We start from the raw sequence: 14,135 nt of genomic DNA, 5'->3' as shown, positions 1-14,135 counted from the left end.
GGTGTGTTTATAGGTGGCATTCAACATTCAGGTAGCCGCTTCATTCAAGCTTACTTTTTAGGTCTTGTCTTAAGGCAGCTTTTAGCTGTTTGTTGTCAAGGAGCTATTGAGGACACTACCAATACTTACTAGCCTTTGAAGCAGTCCACTGCTTGCAATTGGTTGGCTTTTTGGTTAGTCTCATTTCCCGGCATCTAATTCAACAGCGTTCCTTCTTTTGGAGTTTGTCCATCTCATGGAGCATAGATTCTTTACCAAACGTTTGATTAGATGAATTGTATCCTTCCATAGTTCCACTGCAGAAACTACTTTTTTTTCTTTCACTTCCTGTACGCCATTAGAGAGCATGTGTTTTCTAGCTATTTCCCATGTGCTACTATACCCCTCACATCCCTGCCTCCAACACTGTGGCTTCCCACAAACTCATCCACTGCTCCCCCACCGTTCTATGTCCTACTTTAATTTGTCTTTTTTTATTGCACACTTTCACACTTCTGTTCTGTTGCTGCCCCTGCTGCTTCCACCGCACGTCGATGTTTCTTCTCCCCCTCCCACTGCATCCGCTCCATGTTGCTCTCTCACCACAAAGTGGTTTTTTTTGTTAGTGTTTTTAACTTTTTTTGGGCAGCCATTGTCATTTACTTTTGTGCCGGGCTGTTACTTTAGCAAAAGAAAAATGCAGGTTGGCACTTTTTTTCATTTGCCATGCTGGAATGGTAAATTAAAATAGAAATAAAATGTCCACCATGCTGCGACACGAGCATGCACCAGCACATTGGGGCTGCCATAGCATCACCATGCTTGCGTACACATAAATCATCACTCTTCCCTCTTTCTAATGCTGTTCAGCATTGGCATCAACTGCTCTTTTAGGTCTGAGTTTTGAAAGCACAACTGTCAAACAGACCTACTGCTAATAAAATACTTAAAGCTATTTTAACTACTGGCTTTCTTCAACCAGCCTTTTTCAGCCATTAGCTTGAGACTTTATCAATCACGTCTTGGCAAGGCCCAGTGGATTATTAATTTGACACTTAATGTGATTGGCTGCTTGAGAAAATCCTTCTGCCCTCACTGGAGAGCTTGCAGTGAAGTACGATGGGGTTACTTTACATTTATAGGCCATACTAGCCACTCCACTGACTCCCTACCATGTGCCTTGTGCTAGTATGCTGACATTGTATGGGTTAGCAACGAAACCGAGACCTATTGGCATCGACAGTGCTTATGTATTTTTGCTAATGTTGAACAGTATAAGCAAAGAGCACTTGCAAAGCAATAAGAACTACACTTGCAAAGCCAAAAGGCGAGACCAATTGGCTTTTGCCAGTGTTTTTTTTATGTAGCTGTATGTTAAATTTCTCCCCTTTCCTTCCATTGTCTGTTCCCCCTATTCGTGTTTCAGATTCAAGCCATACTGCTGTCAGCCTTTTAACAATCCCGAACAAGATGGCGCATGAGATTAACAATTACCTGTTGTAACACGTGTTTTATTTTCATCCCTCATTTTGGGATTGAAATGCAGACCGAGGAGCAAAATCGAGGCAAACTTCAGACAGTGACAAAGGGCAATAGCAAATCAAAGGAGACAGCCCACACCCTGCCATCTGCCCACAGATGAATACATCATGAGTCCCGAGTTTATATGCAAAAGGAACAACTTCGAGTTTATCTGTGATGATTTACACTAAGGTGGGCTTTTGAGACAGTCTGGATCCGAAACGTCCGGAGCTCTGCAAACTCCCCTCATATAAAAAGAGAGCTCTGACCCTTTCCTGCTAGTACCTTCTTGTGCTATTTAGTAATCTCAAGCCATGTCATAGAGTCTGGTCTTAACAGAATAGGTTTTCTATAGCAAAGAAGACTTTCTATTGTGATCATGTGAAATGTGGATGGGGACTCTATTATATGTACTTTTGTTTAATGTGCTTTAAGAAGGCAGTTTGGTTAATAAAACTCTCACTGGAATCCTGGATGGATCTGCAATCCGCATTTATTACCAAGGGACATTTATAGGTCTGGGTTTTGACAGCATAGCTGCCAAACAGACATTGTTAGCAATATATACAGAGTGGGCTTTGGGTCAGTTTTTTTCAAAAAGACAGTTTCAGCCACTGGATTGACACTTTGCCAGTCACGTCTCGGATCAGCACAGTGGAGAATTCCTCTCTAACCTAGTGCTATGGACTATTTTGTGTATCCTGTCACCTCCCCTCAAGTGCTTGCGTTCAGATGTATGAGGCACAACTTTATAACTATAGTCCTCTTGGTCTGCTCCTGCTGGATTCCTCCTGCTGCATTTGTTAGCACATTAAACCAAAGCCTGCTTTGAGTGGGTTTGACCAGTAGAGGTTTGTGGCCCAGAGGCTTAGAGAATGGAGGCAAAAAAAGTCTGGGACAATCACATCTAGATCACACATGCACAAGAGTTCTGAGGGCAAATCACACATCGCAACAGACAGCCTTACAATATTTGATGGTTAGGCCTTCTAGCGATAGCATGTGTCCAATATACTGATTGCTACTACAAAAGTGATCTGCTGCATTGAATCATGAAGGATTGATATTTTACTACAGTCTAGTTACACTTCATGCACCCTTTCTGCTTTGCCCCTACAAAGTTATATTTACTATACTAAGTGATAAAGCAGTCCACCCTGATTTTTATTCAAAGAAATCTTGATTACGATGATTGCAAATTTTAGGATTAAATACACATTACACTTGCTTGCATCAGTGCTTCCATTTGCAAATTTAAGCCTTGGAAAAAAAAACATAATAGAAGCATATGTCGAATGAGGATATTCGAAAGTCTCATGATCAAGTACCACTCTTAGAAAAATCCTGACAGCATACAACAGCCTTGCATGGTACCATACGTCACACCTTTTGTATTTATATTATGTGAAACATAAATTGTTGGACTAGTCTAGTATAACTAATACCTTTCTGTTTACATTAATACATATGTTACTTCATCACCATACAACATAACTGAATTAAGAGCTCTCCCAAAATAGCTGAAGCTTTATTTCCATCCTGTTTTAGAGGAGCACAGAGGGTAAAATGATACTCCAGAAAGCTAGAGACAGTAGATCTTTCACTTGATTACTCATATTTCGTGTATGATCTAGAGAACTGACCTCTTCCAATGCCCTTTGCTCTTCTTCCTCTAGCCGCCGTGCATGCTGATCACGCAGACGCTTCTCTTCCTCTCGCCTGCACACCTCTTCCTCCCATTGGCGCTTCTCTTCCTCAAGACGCTGCTCCTCTTCCTTGCGTTGCCGCTCGGCCTCCTCCTCCTGCTGCCTTCGACGTGCTTCCTGTTTCAGCTCCTCCAGCTCAGCCTCACGCTGGATCGTCCTCTCTAGGTCCCGACTCTCCTCCTCATCCCGGCTGAGGGTACCCATAGCCAACAGGGCTTCCGCTTCTCCCAGCCCGGCATCATCTTCCTCATTGGCTGAAGGAGACAGGCTTGAGGGTGGACTGAAACGTGAAGACAGAAGAAGGTGAAGATGGACCACAACATGGTTTAATCATCTACATCTCCATGAAAACACTCAACCTCCATCAAAGCCTCACTCTGGCAAACTCTCCCTCTACATCCCACTCCTCCCCATCCCTCCACTGCTCCTTCTCTTAGCCTCTAACTCTAAGAGATTAAATGGCCCTGAAACACCTACATCTTACAGTTTGTGGATAAACAATTGTCCTTCCATCTAGTTTCGACCATTCTGTTAATTCCTGAGGACCACTTGCAAACACTCCTTTAGTAACTAGGATCCTGGCCAAAGTTACTGCGATTCAGCGTTAAACATCTCATATCACTATGCTGGATATGAAAATGTTGCAGATAGAGAGCCCCATATTAAAACAGAAAAGGCCCTCTTTCCCCATTGACAGTTGCGGAACTCAAAACATGGCATCCGCCAATGGATAACAATGGGGTGGGGCGGAACCATTGTGGACAAGCCTACAAAGATGCTGCACATTTTCTCTGCTCGTCTGTTATATACTACCACCTCGAAACAGCAATTGATTGTTCAAGAATGTGCCTGCATGATGACTATTGGCCAGGACTGCAGTGCAAATGCCAGGGTCAGAAAGAATAAAACGTAAGGACATTTTACCACTTCGTAACTGGGAAAGTGTGATATTACTTTATGAAGAGCAAAGAAAAAAGTCCTTCAGCGTTCTTTCTGTACATTTTACAGCAAATACGAACTTTGATAACCATCATAATAGTAAGTTCTGTTTGGTAGTGCACTATCCCACTGAACTGCTTCTCGAAATCATAAATTCGAAACTTAGGCATGCCCATGTATGTATGCTTAGAACTTAGACATTGAAGGCCCCAAATACCAGAATACAGGGAACAGAAATAGCCAATGAACCAAACACCACCATTGACAATACCATCATGTACTGTAATGGCACAAACACATACCATAACATGCATTCCGCATCTCTCCACACACTCACACAGACCAGCAATAAGTTGTATGAGCACCCTTGTTGAGACTTACATGATTATAACCTACAAACAGAAGCCAGCATCAAAGGGACTAACGGAGAGTGAGAGCACACAGCTATCAAGTAAAGTAAACAAAACACACACCAACCAATAGAAGCCCGTGCTCTGAAGACGAAGTAGCACAACTTTATTTAGGGTGCAAACACAAAGACCTAGGCTGAGGATCGCATGACCTTGTATCTTCGACGGAAGAACCTTTCTTTTTGGTTCCCACCATCATGCTAAAAATATCCATATAGCATACAGCACTGTCGTGCCACTGTAAACTGTGGATATGTGCTGGACACAACAAATTCTAACATACAATAACATTTCTCTGCACTTAGAATACATGTACAGTATTCTCTTGTAAGGGAATCAACTGCATTTTTTATGATGCCGCTCAGTGTTTTACAGTGCAGGCAGCAGCCACCTGTATTTAAAGGAGGAGACAGAGATCCCCCTGCTGGCGGGTGTACGGACTGCACCTAGCTGCAGGTGGATGTCTGGGAAGTCGGGTCCATGTGACCCTCTTTGCCCCCTCCAGGGTGCTGCCCACATAGAGTGCACTGTCAGTCTGTCTCCTAAGGGCCTGTTTGCGTCAACCCGTATCTGTAATATGCCTCGAAGCAGAGACAAAGATATTCCCTTATTTACACAGGGCCATACGGCCATGCAAATGAGAGAATACCCTCTCGCGATAGCGCTGGCGCTAAATGTGCGCCAGCGCCATCAGTATGACAGAACTGGCCGCACAAGCATCTGCTGCCCCTTCTGTAATACCATAGTGTCCCTGGGGCAGTTAAAGTGGGAGCACATGTTCGTTGCATCTCCACTGAATAACGTATAATACGGCAACAGGTGTTCAGGCTGTTCATTGAGCTGTACACTAGGATACAAAAAACTGAGCCACTACTACATAATGGGCACACTGTCCCTACCTGTGCCACTTCACACCTTAAAACAGGTGCGCCTGACTCAAACAGGGAAACTGTACTCTATTACAAGTAATATGCTGCCCACCACCCCCAGGGCAGCCATGAACTTGCACTGCCCCATGGGAAGCGCATTAATGAACTACGGATCTGGTGTTTGAATCAGTGGCTCCATCTTTCTATGCATACACAGCACGCGCCTGCACTTTAAAGTGGGAATAGAGATCCCCCAGAAGGCAGGTGCAGTGAGTGACTGCACCAGCCTAACCGGGGATGTCGTTTCCTCCCTTGCATGGATTGCACTCAAGGCGCACACTGAGTGTGTGCCACCTTTTTGTGGCATGCTATCAGTGTGCCTCATAATGGCCTCTTTGCCTTTACCCCCGCATCCATTTTAGGGTGCAGGCAGAGAGGCTAAATGTTTTCCTTATTAGTATGAGGTCACGCTTCCAAGCCAATGAAGAAATGCCCACTAAAGATAGCATCATGGCACATAAAGCATCTGCACTATCTGTATTACAGAAGAGTGAGGAAAGCGCCTGGGTTCTCTAATACTACAGAGTGCTCGTGTGCTGAACATAGGCACACGCCTGTTGCGCTCCAAGAGCCCTGTTTATACTATGGCCCCTGGTTGCCCCCTTTCCCATGTAGCACTTCCATATTGGATGATACCTGGACATCAGAAAAAGCAGGATCCACAATAAATGACAGTTCCCTCCTGAGATGAGAAAAGAGATGTGGGGAGGAATGACCCATAAGTGACAAAAGAGTGTAGTACTTCAAAGACAACGACTCGCTATCCTCTTCCCATGAGGTATGCCGTATTCCGGGAGGGAACCATGCTAGATGAAAGACCCACCTCAGAGGGGATGTCTATAGGCTTACCTGAAATAAACATCAGAGCTATGCAAGAAACATTAATGCAAGCCCAAAAAAGGACCTCAAAATTCAACACTTCATGCAGTGTATGATGCACTGGAACTGTGATCTTCTACTTACAACAGACTGTGAACAGAGTGAGATCAGCAAAAGAACTATGGGCTTAAAGAAACGCCCTCACAACATTCTTCCAGGAGCACCTGTGGCCCTCTGAGGCTACCGTCCTCAAACAAAACAGCCCCTTCTCGAGCCCTTTCCTCCCTGCTCCACCGTACAGCCCTACAAACTATACCCGTGTTTATTTTTCTTGTGTTGCGCATTGCAGAACTATACTGTTTCTATGCAACAAGGCATGAGGATGAAATACAACCATCGACGCAGGCTGCAAGTACAGTGATTACAACTGGTCATGATGGTATTGAATTTCCCCACTCTCAACATTTCGAAGCCCCTTATTCGCTGCACTCTACATGCCGCCTCCACAGTACCAACTCAAATGCTTCTTGAACCGTATCCCCCACGTTTTCTTTAGCCTCTTTGTGCAGCACACCTCTGCCTTCCAAAGCGAGGGTGGCCTTTTATACATAGGACAAGTAAAATGTGCAACGCTTAACTGATCCTCTCCCCAAAAGTATTTCAACTTAAGGGGCCCCTAGGATTCTTATAGCACCCCATAACTATACCAATGGTAAAAAAAAAAAAGCTAACCAACTGCATGTAACATAACCTTATGTCTTTTGATCTTTCTCAAGCAGCCTCGCGGTAGAATTCAATGCTCCTTCAAGCAACTCTGTATCTCTAGTACCAAGAACTCTCTGATACTTATTGTACAGTGTAGCTGACGACTGTTGTACAAGATACTTCTTGTTTTTGTGTTTCACTTTATGACATTTGTAAATATAGGACGATATGTTTTGAAAGGGATGTTGTCTTTCTGAGTAGCTTCAAGCCTCTATGACCACTTTAATCTTTGTGACATGAGCATGGGGGAGGGTATGTGTATGTGTGGGGGTGAGTGTGTAACTTCCTGAAAAACAAGTGCCAGTCCTTTGTTACTGATCAGACAAGGAATTTGCCTGTGATTCCCCTACATCTTGTGACTTATACTGGTCTGAGTGACCAATAAATGTTCCATTTTGTGAATTTTAAGTCTTTACAACATTAGCATTTTTAAATAATTTGTTAAGAAACATGCTGCTCTTTTGAATTACTGGAGCGATTGTCAACTCTGTGTGCCTTTTCAAACCATGTGAGGGGGCAAAGCCTGTGCGATTCCAGACTACATCTACTTTGCTACGGATTGTGAGTCGATGAGAGCAGCTCATAAACATTAGTAAGAATTTTGTTGCAGGTCAACTCAATTATCAATGACAGCCACTTTCTCTGACCTTTCCAATGTAACTTTAGAGCTCGACACTGTACAGAAACAACCCTCTTCATACTATAGACAATGAGATCCTTAGTCTCCTATGGAATGCATGGGTTTCGAGAACACTCTCCTAAGGTGGTTCCAGTCATGGTCGAAAATAGTTTCCATCAAGTACACACTGAAAAATCTATCTCAAGGTTCACCCTTGCAGCTTCTACCATGTTGAAACACTACATTATCAACCTCTTTCTTGTTTAACTTGTACACTGACCCACTAGGTGAATTCCTGTTGCAACTTTGTGTCTCCTTAAACCCATACATAGATGACACCCACACAGATATTCCAAAAAATGGACTGCCCAAAGAGACTCCGTGACTTAAGCACAGTTGTTTTGGAAATGCAAACATGGATAAAAATACACAGGTAAAGCTGAACTCCCAGAAAACAGAATTCCTTGTCCTTTCCCCTAAACAAAACTGCAAGTTCTCCATGAACTGGAATGGACAGTTGAACAAAAAGGTGTACACCTAGAGCCATTACTTCAGCAAAACACTTGGGTATCATTCAATATACCACACTAAACTTGGACACCCACATAAAGGGTACAGCAAAGGGAAGCACTTTTGAGCCCAAATGTATTTATAGCAAACATTTCCAGGGTCGCATTGGCCTATAGAGCATTCTGGCAGTGCCTGAAGAACTGAATTGAGATCAGTGTGTGGATTGGTTTTCTGACTGCTTTTGCACAGGTTTTATGGTCTGCTGGGCCAGTGCTTACTGTTGACTTCTCCACTGTTGCCACAAACATTGCCTGCAGGAAGCATACATGCATGAAGACTCAATACATTGCAAAACAACTGTACAGCTTGTCTTTACAAGTTGAAAGCTTCCCTGATTTGCAAATATGGGTCACTATTTTAGCCATATGATTTGCTAACGGAGGCCACTGTGGTGTCCGGGCCTAATCTTGGCCCAGTCCAACCCTGACATTTCCTTTACAAATGAGAGTTGAAAAATCTTTCTCAAAGCCAAGGTGATACCTTGAATACAATAACAAAGTATGTAGGAAAATGGGAAAATGCCACTGTTGCCATGGTTAGCCCCTAACTTTTTGCCTTTTGTTGTTGCCAGCTTTGATTGAAAGTGTGCTGGGACCCTGCTAACCAGGCCCCAGCACCAGTGTTCTTTCCCTAAAACTGTACCTTTCTCTCCACAATTGGCACAGCCCTGGCACACACACAAGTCCCTTGTAAAAGGTACCCTTAGTACCAAGGGACCTGTGGTCAGGAAAGGTCTCTAAGGACTGCAGCATGTATTATGCCACCCTGGGGACCCCTCACTCAGCACATGCACACTGCCTCACAGCTTGTGTGTGCTGGTGAGGAGAAAAAGATTAAGTCGACATGGTACTCCCCTCAGAGTGCCCTGCCCACAACTCACTGCCTGTGGCATAGGTAAGTCACCCCTCTAGCAGGCCTTAGAGCCCTAAGGCAGGGTGCACTATACCACAGGTAAGGGCATAGCTGCATGAGCACTATGCCCCTAAAGTGTCTAAGCCAATTCTTAGACATTGTAAGTGCAGGGTAGCTATATAGAGTATATGGTCTGGGAGTTTGTCAAACACAAAATCCACACTTCCATAATGGCTACACTGAATACTGGGAAGTTTGGTATCAAACCTCTCAGCACAATAAATCCACATTAATGCCAGTGTGGGATTTATTGAGAAATGCACAGAGAGGGCATCTTAGAGAGGCCCCCTGCATGCCAGCCCAACTGCTAGTGCTGGGCTGACCGGTCTCTGCCAGCCTGCCAGTTCCAGACCAGTTAATGGCACATGGGGTGAGTCTGTCCTGGGTGGAGGTGCTTCACACCTCCCCCTGCAGGAACTGTAACAACTGGCTGTGAGCCTCAAAGGCTCAAGCCTGGTATTACAGCACCCCTGGGCACTCCAGCTAGTGGAGATGCCCCCCACCCCCAGACACAGCCCCCACTTTTGGCAGCAAGTCCGGGGAGATAATGAGAAAAACAAGGAGGAGTCACCCCCTCAACCAGATCCACCCCCAAGGTGACCAGCGCTGAAGAGACCCCCTCCTTAGAAAATCCTCCATCTTGTTTTGGAGTATTTAGCCCAATAGGAATAGGGATGTGCCCCTCTCCCCAAAGGGAGGAGGCACAAGGAGGGTGTAGCCACCCTCAGGGACAGAAGCCATTGGCTACTGCCCTCCAGCCCTGGGGCGACCCTGAACCCAGGAAATCAGAATCCTGATGACCTACAAAGAAGAAGGGCTGCCTAGCTGGAAACCCCCGCAGAGAAGAAGGAAGATGACAACTGCTTTGGCCCCAGCCCTACCGGCCTGTCTCCAACTTCAAAGAACCTGCACCAGCGACGCATCCTGCGGGCCCAGCGACCTCTGCTGACTCAGAGGACTGCCCTGCAATTACAAAGGACCAAGAAACTCCAGAGGACAGCGGACCTGTCCAACTAAGCAAGAAGAAACCATCTTTTAAGGGACTCTTACCTCACTCCAGAAGCATGAGTCCCCACCACTCTGCACCTGACGCCCCTGGCCCGTGTCCGGAGAAACCACCAGGCAACTATGATGACATGCCCACCCTGGGCTAACCTCTCTGCACCCCCATGACGACACCTGCAGAAGGAATCCCGAGGACCCCCTGATCGCAACTGCCGGGGACGAAAAAACCTGACGCCTGGAAGAAGCACTGCACCCGCAGGCCTGTGAAGAACCGACAAGCAGTACAGCAGTGACCAGCAGGCGGCCCTCACCCTTGCTCAGTCAGTGGCTGGCCCGGGAAGCCCCCCTGTACCCTGAAACCGGTCCCAGGATGCTTGTTTCCTGTCCGGGGAAGACCTGGCCTACCAGTTCAGGCTGGGCTGTTCCCATGGGAAACAGGGTCAAGACTGATTTGAATATGACTGGGTCCAAACTGGGATGACGTGGCGAGCAAAATAACGATGGATTAAACCCCGATCTGGGGGTGAGTGTTTGAAAAGTTTCAACACTCTGTCCATCATTTTATTTTGTGATGTTGCTTTGTGCGCCCTAAATGGCAGGTGTATGCCCAGACGGGGGTCCCTTGCTTGCTGCACCACTGGATTCAAGCTAGCCTTGCTGACGAAGGGTGATACCCTGAAACCGGTCCCAGGATGCTTGTTTCCTGTCCAGGGAAGACCTGGCCTAGCAGTTCGGGCTGGACTGTTCCCATGGGGAACAGGGTCAAGACTGATTTGAATATGGCTGGGTCCAAACTGGGGTGACGTGGCGAGCTTAATAACGATGGATTAAACCCAGATCTGTGACTGGGGGCGAGTATTTGAAAAGTTTCAACACTCCGTCTGAGTGATACCTGGGTCCGTCCATTGAAATCTACTGCAAACCGACACCCTGTTTGCCCACTGCACCCGGCCGCCCCTGTGCCGCTGAGAGTGTGTTTTATGTGCCTACTTGGGACACCCCTGTGCTCTACTAAACCCCCCTGGTCTGCTCCACGAGGATGCAGGTACTTCCCTGCCAGCAGACTAGAACCGGAGCACCCCCTGTCTCCTTAGGCGCCTATGTTATTTGGGCTCCTCTTTGACCTCTGCACCTGACCGGCCCTGTGTTGCTGGTGCTGGGTGTTTGGAGTTGACTTGAACCCCTAACAGTGGGCTACCTATGCCCCAGAAACTGAACCTGTAAGTGCTTTACTTACCACATTAACTTAACTGTACTTACCTCCCCAGGAACTGTTGAATTTTGCAGTGACCACTTTTAAAATAGCTTAATGCCATTTTATGCCAAACTGTATACATTACTGTTTTGATTCAAAGTCCTATCTATATGCAAAGTACCTTACATTTAATGTACTTACCTACAATTTGAATCTTGTGGTTCTAAATTAGAATAAGAAAATAAAATGTTTCCATATAAAACCTATTGGCCTGGAGTCAAGTCATTGAGAGTGTGTTCTCATTTATTGGCTGCGTGTGTACAACAAATGCTTAACACTACCCTGATAAGCCTAACTGCTCGACCACACTACCACAAATAGAGCATTTGTATGATCTATTATTGCCTCTGTCAAGCCTCTGGGGAACCCCTGTACTCTGCACACTCTCTCACTTTGAGATAGTATACACAGAGCAGCTTTCTACAAAGTGCAGTAATACTCTACTGATAGGCCTCCTGCAAACCAGACGTGCTCCTATAAAATCAGTCCTGCACTCCACTGCCCATCTCATTTCCAGAACTAGGAAATTTTAACAATCAGTCCAGTCCTGGTATAACAACAGTGGCTACTTCGGAGTCATGAAGCAAATACAAGATCGCCTTCACTACTTGCAAGTTACTACACATCACTATCTCAAAATACCTTGCTAAGAAATTGGCCCCAGTTGGAAGTAGATCTGATTGGAAAGGCCTATATACACCGCGACCCTCCTATATACAACGTACATTTTACAGTAAAGTGCGCCTTCTCCTTAAACTCACAAAGATCTGTAACACCCTACCAGGATACGCACGGCTGACAATTTCTCCGTTCAAAGCCAGTCTTAACCTGAATATTCCGGGAAACACTCCCTTTGGAACACTTCTCTGCAGGCAAGACAGGTCTGATGAGTGTCTACGAACTCGAAAATGGTTCCTGTCACTTCCTCCATATATATCTCATATTTTCTTTTTTTTTTTTATCCAATGCGCAAAGTTCTCTCACACCGAGGATCAGGCTTAGGTTTCAGACCGCGCTACATGAAAACCATATAGTAACAATAATAAATGCTCCGGTTCTTCAGCCTTCAGAGGCATCTCGGACATTATACGGTGTTCCGCCCGGGGAGCCTCCCCTGCGCTGCCCCGGCAGCCCGGACTCTTGGAGGTGACAGGAATCGTTACCGAGTGCCGCGCTGGCCGGATGGACTTGGACACAGCCCATGGTGGCCCAGGCCAGCCCCCCTTCCTAGCATCTCCTCACACCCCCCTCGGCCCTGGGGCGCGGCCCTCTGTTTCCCAATGTGCTCACGGGTCTCGTGCCGACACTTCCTCCGTGCGGCGAAGTTACATCACCGGGACACAGCTGCAGGGGAGAGGAGGAGCCGAGAGGGGGAGGGAGCGGGAGGCGCGAGAAACGAGGACGACACAGCAATGGAATATGTAAAACCGGGGGAAATAAAAGTAACGGATGTGAGGGGGAAAGGGAGGAGCCAGAGAAAAGTGAGGGAAGGGCAGCTAGAAGGGGAACATAAAACCGAGAGCTAGAGTGGAGATAGAGATGGGGTGTCTAGAGCAGGAGGGGAGTGAGAAAAGAGACATACGAAGGACAAAATGCCTACACAGAGGCGGGAAAGGGCGGTAGACTAAACTAAAGAGAATACTGGGGTTAAGACAAATGAGAGTGTTACGCAGCAAGGAGGGCGGACGTGAATAACTAGGAGGGGAGCAAATTAGAAGAAAGGAATGGAAAGAGAACAATGAGCGGGACGGCATGAAATAGAAGAGTGAGAGAAAGGAGCCTAATTAGCAAGCAAACAGATTAAGACGAAGGAAACTAAGTAGGAAGGTGGAGAAAAAAGATGGAGAGTGATGAAAAAGAGGAATATGGCAATAGGCGCAAGAAAGAAGCAGCACTGGCAATGCCAGTAGGTCTGACGTTTCATCTCCTCAGTCAGTGATGAATTTAGGCATGCAATAAGTCATCATACATGCATACTGTCACTCATCTCAGAGCGCATGTGTCTGTTCTTCAACGCACTGACTCTTTTATACATTCATCTGCTTGCACACCACGATAAACTCCCACAAATTTAACTACACATTCAAAATAAATTAAAAGAATAAAAGTGGAAAACGAAAGTATGCTGCTGCCTAAATACGACATTGAAGTATACCAAAAATGGAGGAAATGCTTGTATTAACGTCAGCCACTGGTAATTACTTGGGCCGCGCCCAAGTCCATTGTTATTTTGCACACTATGGCACCCCAATTTGGACCCAGCCATATTCAAATCAGTCTTCACCTTGCTCCAATGGAACAGCTCGGCCGGACCTGCCAGCCGAGGTCCTCCATGAGCCACAACACAAACCAGCTCAAGACTGGCTTTCTCCTTATTAAAGAATCAGAGAGCAAGAGTAAGATACAATTGGTAAATAAAAGATTGAAAAAGGTCGGAAATGGAGGAATAGGCGAAAACAGGAGCGAGGGGCGAGTAAAAGAATAAAATGGATAATAATCTGGGTATAAATAGCGAGAAGCAAAAAAGACAGGTTAAGAGGAAAAGAAGAGAGAGATATGGTGAATAAGAACGAATTGCAGAAAGAGACGTGGTACTGAAACCAAACATCATGGTGCTTACCTCACACAGAGTTCTGAAAAGGCAGCGTGGCTTTCCATCCGAACTGCACCCAAAGCACACACAGTACAGTGACTCACAGGTAACAA

General features: G+C 45.9%; 1 protein-coding gene across 4 annotated transcripts in view; it reads right to left on the bottom strand.

The window, feature by feature from the left end:
• Positions 1-14,135, bottom strand: part of LSP1 (lymphocyte specific protein 1) — a 242,879-nt gene that overhangs the window by 68,363 nt on the left and 160,381 nt on the right. For all 4 annotated transcript variants that reach the window (XM_069223171.1, XM_069223173.1, XM_069223170.1 and 1 more), the window contains exon 5: positions 3,144-3,486. In XM_069223171.1, the coding sequence (XP_069079272.1) occupies positions 3,144-3,486 (343 nt within the window). The remainder of the gene's footprint in view (positions 1-3,143; positions 3,487-14,135) is intronic.

The sequence above is a fragment of the Pleurodeles waltl genome, chromosome 3_1, assembly GCF_031143425.1.
Source record: "Pleurodeles waltl isolate 20211129_DDA chromosome 3_1, aPleWal1.hap1.20221129, whole genome shotgun sequence".
NCBI lineage: Eukaryota > Metazoa > Chordata > Amphibia > Caudata > Salamandridae > Pleurodeles > Pleurodeles waltl.
Note: the sequence above shows the minus strand (reverse complement) of the source record. Positions and strands in the feature narration are given on the sequence as shown.